General features: G+C 38.8%; 1 protein-coding gene across 2 annotated transcripts; it reads right to left on the bottom strand.

The window, feature by feature from the left end:
- Positions 1-266: 266 nt before the first annotated feature.
- On the bottom strand, positions 267-4,674 carry LOC112661763 (keratin-associated protein 13-1-like). Of its 2 annotated transcripts, XM_025449876.2 has the most exons (2): positions 4,513-4,628; positions 267-312 (listed from the first exon to the last, which is right to left on the bottom strand). In XM_025449876.2, exons 1-2 carry the CDS (start codon positions 4,626-4,628, stop codon positions 267-269), a joined length of 162 nt encoding a protein of 53 aa, XP_025305661.1. The 2 variants fall into 2 exon arrangements, with proteins under 2 accessions (XP_025305661.1, XP_025305662.1); XM_025449877.3 differs by lacking the exon at positions 267-312 and having other exon boundaries at positions 4,097-4,674.
- Positions 4,675-6,530: the final 1,856 nt, after the last annotated feature.

Below are 6,530 nucleotides of genomic sequence, written 5' to 3'. Positions count from 1 at the left end.
TGGGTGGCAGAAATTGGATCCATAGCTCAGGAAAGAGAAGCCACAGACTGTAATCTACCACTGGATCGACAGTCCCATGAATAGCAGCTTCTCGATCCATAACTTAGAGAGAGGCTGGTGTTGGGCCCATAGATACAATATAAATTGACTGGCAGGGACTGCAGAGCATGGAGATCCTTGGGTGGTAGCAGAATGTCTGATAGGGGCTGGACACCACATAGGATGCTTAGCAGCTGGTGGGCTCACAGCAGGTCTCCTGACAGTCACTATAGAGAGAGGATCCCAGATGACAGGTGCTGGGACAGCAGAGGTCAGTGTTGTAGACCAGATTTTGGGGGTAAGAGCCACAGGAGGAGCCTGGGTAGGTAGCTCAGGACACTTCATCCCCCCGCCCCCCCAGGAACTGGAAGGAGAATTTTCTAGAGCAGCAACTGTGGGACGTGTTGGCAGGAGATAAGAGTTCTGATTAGTCACCATGAGAAAATTCTGAGATTTTAAGATGATTTTGTGCACTGGATATTTTACATACTCATCAGTTGATATGGCACAGTTACAGATACAGTCCTCTGTATCATCTGTGCATCCTCTTCTGCATTTGTGGAATTCATTAACCTTCTCTGTCATTGCAGTTGACTAACTTCGTACCTGTTGTCCTTATGGATACAATGAATACAATGATCATTCCTATCTCAGTAATTCCAGAACTATTTGTCAGTAATAGTTCTATGGCCAGGAAAGCTTCTTCTTCTCTCGCTGGCTATGACTCCATGTATATCAATTCCTGCTTTGCTCCAGGATACTTTCTGTCACTTTTCTACTATGTCAAGTGCTAAGTGACATAGCTTTATTTCTTATAAGGATACTTCTAGTGATTGATTCCACTTGTCACCACTGATTTACATTCTCCAAATTTATTCTCCATCTATCACATATTTTATAGCACTTCTCACATCCAATAGAAGGAAGAAAAATAACACATAATGGAATGTGGCTAGAAATAGGAAGGAGTCAAACATTTAAAGGCAAAGAGACTCAAAAAGACTAAACAGAGGTGGAGTCACAAGAAAAGTTTGACTCAGACCATTTGAAGAGGGAGCAGAGATGATGGTGACAACGTAGTTATCTAGAAAAAGGAAATGAAGAGACAAGGATTTCAATGATGTCTTCTACCTATTTTTAGCCTAATGGATCTTTTAATCTAAATGACATTTAAAACAAATAGTATCACATATTTTAATTTTACATTATCCAAATTTTTAGAGAATCTGGGGCCTCCTCCTAGAACAACTCAGCCTCTCAACTGCTCAGACTGAATGAATTTTGTGCATTTTCAAAGTCATTTCTTTTCCTGTAATTCCCTCCAAAAATATAAAATAGGTGTCCCTGTATGGCTCAGTTGGTTAAGCAACTCTTGATTTCAACTCAGGTCATGATCTCAGGGTCATGAGATTAAGACCCCCATCAGGCTCTATACTGCCTGCTTAAGATTCTTCCTCTCCATTTTCCTCTGCCTCCCCCACCTCTCTCTTTTTTCAAAAAAAAAAAAAAAAATATATATATATATATATATATATATAAAATAGCCTTCTTTTATCACTCTTCATTTTCTTTTGAATAGTATAATAACTAAGTATTAATTTCCCATGGGTTCACTATGTCAGATAAATTTGCACTGAAATAAATACTAACAGATTTTTGGAGGGCTGAAGGAAAATAATCTTAGGTGGAAACAATTCCAAGAAAGGTTAGGCATACTATTTACTAATTGTATTCTCTAGGAAGCAAGCACCAAGACACAGATAGAAGAAAAAAAAGTTTGTAAGAGTAGAATGAAAAAAGCCATTCTACCACTGTGTTCTAGTCACTGACCAGGAACTGCCACGAGGAGAACTTAACCTTGGCTTAAAAGCTGAGGCAGAGCCCAAAGAAGCCAGCAGAGAAAGCCTGTCTTCTGGCCTCCCTTGTCACAACCAAGCAGCCATTCCTTTTGTGAAGTGATGTGATGTGCATTCCAGTGCAGATCTGTACCTGTTCCAGTTCACTGGTTGCACCTTCAGGGTCAACTTGTCAGGAAAGAGATTCTTCATGGCTCGGCTATGGCTCTTTTTTCAGGGGAACTATAAAAGGGCAGTGCCAGTGGCATGAAACACGGTCAACATCCCTGCATTTGGTTTTGGAGCTGCAGCTGCTGCTCACCATCTTCCTCCTTCACTATCCATTAGAGATTTGTCTCACCCTTAGTTACCACCTCTGGTGGTCATGGTGGATTTCTTGGTGGTCTTACCCAAACCTCATTCCTTAGAAATATGAATCCTGATAACTGTACCTTTTTCTTGCTAGAGTTGTTGCATTCAACAAGTTATGTCCACAGGTGGATGGAAGGTTCCAAGACCCATTCAAGGAGATCAACTGAGCTTCACAGGTATTTCCCTTTCCTTCATTGTGTAACAGCAACCCTACCACTTTCTACTAATCATAATCACCTCCCCTCGGATAGATGACAACTCCTTTTTTTTTTTTTTTTTTTCCTTTTGGTTTCTGAAAACAAGGAGCCAAAAGTGCTCAGGCAGCAGCTGTAGTTGTAGTTCAGCGAGATCCTTGATGTGTTCCTCAGCAAGTCTGCCTTTGGGCGGCAGACTTTAAAATTCCAGCTACAGAAATAGGAAGCACAAAGTTCTTAAATGGGTCTTTAGAAGTGATAGGTGGATATTTGGAGCCCAATCTTTTGAGGATAGAGCCTCCATGCTAACACTTCAACTTTACAGTCAGTAGACCAATCCAATGTACCATCAGACAGGCAGCTTCATAGTGGTGTGGGTTTTTTGATAAAACCTGTGGATCTCACTTATACTGTCTCTACTATGAAGCAGATTTCCTGAGTGGATGCTACATTGTGAGCAATCCATGCTGGTAGAACAAGGTATTCATTAACTCCTGAATAATGGTGCTGCTGAGGTAAGCATAAGAAACAAACTCATACTCTAAATACATATCTATACATTTGAGAATGAACACTGACCTTTCCAGGGCAGAAGAGGACCACGTTCAACTTGTAACCAAGCAGCCAGTTGGTCTTGAGGAATAAAATGCTGGGATTTTAGCATTAGCCTCCATTGCCAAGATTGGATATTCAGAGGTGGCATTAATTATATCAGCCTTGTAAGTAGGAGCTTATGATAATGGACCCATCCATAGCTTCTGCGGTTTCTTGTTCAGCTTATCTGCATCATAAGGACAGCTGACAAAGGTAGGCTCACATTAACTGGCAGAGTCATTTTATCTACTTGATTGTTTCATTCCTCTTCCATGGTAAATGCAAAAGAAGAAACACACAGATCACACCTGCATGTGTCTATCTACATGTCTGCAAACCAGATTTCTTTGTACCGACTTTCTAATATTTGCCCTTCCAGGTCCCTACCTAGCTGATCAGGCCAATTGTCCACAAATCTAAGATGAATCAGATGTGTTTTTTCCTTTTGTCAGCAAACATGAAGGTCCCATATAACTTTGGAGTAAACATGCTCTATATTGCTCTGAGGTTATTGTTCATATACAATTTATGCATGCAAAAAAAGAATTCCAAAAAAAAAAAAATTTTAGAGGAAAAAGTGTCTAAAGCCTCAAATAAATTAGTTCAAGTTTATCAATCTATCAGACTTCCAGAGTTTGTTCCCAGAGACTTAGTAAACATTAACTTGAATACCTCCAGAAAAACAAAAGAAAAAATAAAATTACCCAATTGAAACTAACAATAAAATAAGCAAAAAATTTGGAAGCCAGAATGAGTTTATTACATTATATTCATAAATGTTTTCATCATTCTTTTGAGTAAAGTATATCAATAAGAATCCCATTAATTCATTAACATTAGTTCATGTTTATTAACATAAATACCATTAATTTATCTCACAATTTATTTCATTAATTCCACTAATTCTATAAATTCATCCAATAAGATTAAATATATGCTAGGGACAGTTTTTTGGCCAATACTTTCTGGCTGGAAGAAAGTTGACTAGATAGTATTTCTTGAAGATCATAAAGATGATAAACTCTCTGTTTAGAGGTTAGACATATTGCTCAAAATGTCTGGACCCTCAACAAGTGGATCTATAGAAGCCAGATCCACATGTTGGTCTGTAACAGGATGACTGACAGCTCCTGGAGGTGAAGAAGGTTGGGCGGCAGAATCTGGATCCATAGCTCAGGGAAGGGAAGCCACAGACTCCAGAACCCAGGGATCTGAAACCCTTGGATCCACAGCCCACTGAGTAGCAGCTTCTGGATCCATAGCCCAGGGAATGGCAGCTGCTGGTCCCAAAACCCAGAGACCCAGAGCAAGTCGTCTGGCAGGGACTGCAGAGCGTGGAGGTCCTCGGGCGGTAGCAGGACGTCGGGCAAGGTCTGGACACCACACAGGATGTCTGGCAGCTGGTAGGTTCACAGCAGGTCTCCTGACAGCCACTGTGGAGGGAGGAGCCCACCTGGCAGGTGCTGGGAGAGCAGACATCAGTGCAGTAGACCAGGTTGCTGGGGTGGGATGAGCCACAGGAGGAGCTGGGGTAGCGCAGGTATCCCCCAAAGGAGCGGGAGGAGAAGTTTCCAGAGCAGCAGCTGTAGGACATGTTGGCAGGAGATGTGAGTTCAGCTGACTGACGGTGAGAAGATTCTGATGTTGAATGTCATCTGCTAGACTGGGGCACTTTTATACTCTCAGCCACGGGTGTGGCATTTTTTACAGTTGCCTTTCCCACACTTGGAATCTCTCATTCCATATGTGTAATTCAATGATATTTTCTGTAATTGCAGATGATTCCTTCCATCTCATACTTACAGAATTCATCATGTTGTTATAGCACCAAGCCAACGAACTATTCCAAAGTCAGAAATGCTATGACTGTATGTCATTAATGACAGCTAATCATGGCCAGAAAAGCCCCTACTCTTCTCCTTGGATGAGACTCATTTTGCCTTTGCCCCTATGTTGGCTGAGGAAATGCTTAGATCTAAAGACAGAGATTGAGATTAAGTCTTTTTTTTTCCCCAGTGGAATAGAGGCACCCTATTTGTCACCAATGATTTTCTTTTTGTAAATTTATTTCTTCCCCTAAAATTCATTTACATATATTACATTATATTACATATTGCCTCTCAAATCCAATGGAAAAGGGAAAATAGATAAGACAAATTGATCGAGAAACATGGTGGATCACAGAGATGAATCAGGACAAGTATTTAAGGGCAAAATGACTAAGTAAGACTAATTTGAAAGAGTCTCAATGGATACCAACTTGTACATATGAGAAAAATCCCAAAGAGTCAAATAGTCTTGAGGTAAGAGAAGATAACTAGTGACACTATAGATCTTCCCATTTCTGTGTAATTCCAATAAAAATGGGTTCTGGATCAATATAGTTTATGGCCTTTCATATATACATTGTCCCTTTGTAACCTGTCATTACAATGTGTCCAGTGATCCTACTCTCCTAGAACAGCTCTTATTACATATTTTTATCTTAGATTCTTTCCTTCAATTGTCTCCTTCATTGTAAAAACACTTTTTTCCTACTACACTTCTTTAAGATTATCTTTCTACTATAAAATACTTTCTTTTATAGAACTCTCCACATGAAGCAAACCTAAGCTAAAACAAATACTGAAGTGTTTTCTTCTGTTAGGAAGACAATTACCTCAGAGGGGAACTTGTAATTGAAAGAAACAATAAAAAAGAGTGAAATATAAGTGAGTTGTCTAAATATTCATTGTCCATAACACTAATAAAGTGATTCGTGGTTCTGAATATATAGGTGGAAGTAAATAGTAATCGAGAATGATCACGAAAATCTCTTGAAAACTTACTAAAAATTTTAAAGATTATAAAATAATAACTTAAAAGGGTAAAGTTATAGCTTTCATCATTTTACTACTACTCCTGAAAGTGTGAAAATTTACTATTACATAAGTAAACGTGTAAGTAGAAATCTCGATCTTAAAGTATTGATAATTAAATATAATACACTAAATAATCTATATAAAATACTTAGAATATCATATTGGACTAGAAATCAAAACTATTTTTTTAAACATTTTATTTATTTGATTGAGAGATAGAGATCACGAGCAGGGGGGAAGGACAGAGGGAAAAGCAGACTCCTCGCAGAGTAGGGAGCCTGAAGCAGGGCTCAATCCCAAGACTCTAAGATCATGACCTGACCTGAAAGTAGATGCTTAACCTACATAGGCACCTGGAAATCAAACCTATTTTCTGCTTAAAATAGATTTTCCTGAACATAAGGAAACAGAGAAAGTAAAAAGATACATCAGGAAAAAAGAAAGAAAGAAGAAAGAAAAAGAAAGAAAGAAAGAAGAAAGAAAGAAAGAAAGAAAGAAAGAAAGAAAGAAAGAAAGAAAGAAAGAAAAGAAAGAAAGAAAGAAAGAAAGAAAGAAAGAAAGAAAGAAAGAAAGAAAGAAAGAAAGAAAGAAAATGCTACTTCCATTTTACTAACTTCAAAGTTTGCTATAAGATA

The sequence above is a fragment of the Canis lupus genome, chromosome 31, assembly GCF_003254725.2.
Source record: "Canis lupus dingo isolate Sandy chromosome 31, ASM325472v2, whole genome shotgun sequence".
Classification (NCBI taxonomy): domain Eukaryota; kingdom Metazoa; phylum Chordata; class Mammalia; order Carnivora; family Canidae; genus Canis; species Canis lupus.
This window is presented reverse-complemented; position numbering and strand designations above follow the sequence as displayed.

Coding starts and splice junctions, on each gene's coding strand:
- LOC112661763 (XM_025449877.3), bottom strand. CDS start 4,628: ATGTCCTACAGCTGCTGCTCTGGAAACTTCTCCTCCCGCTCCTTTGGG.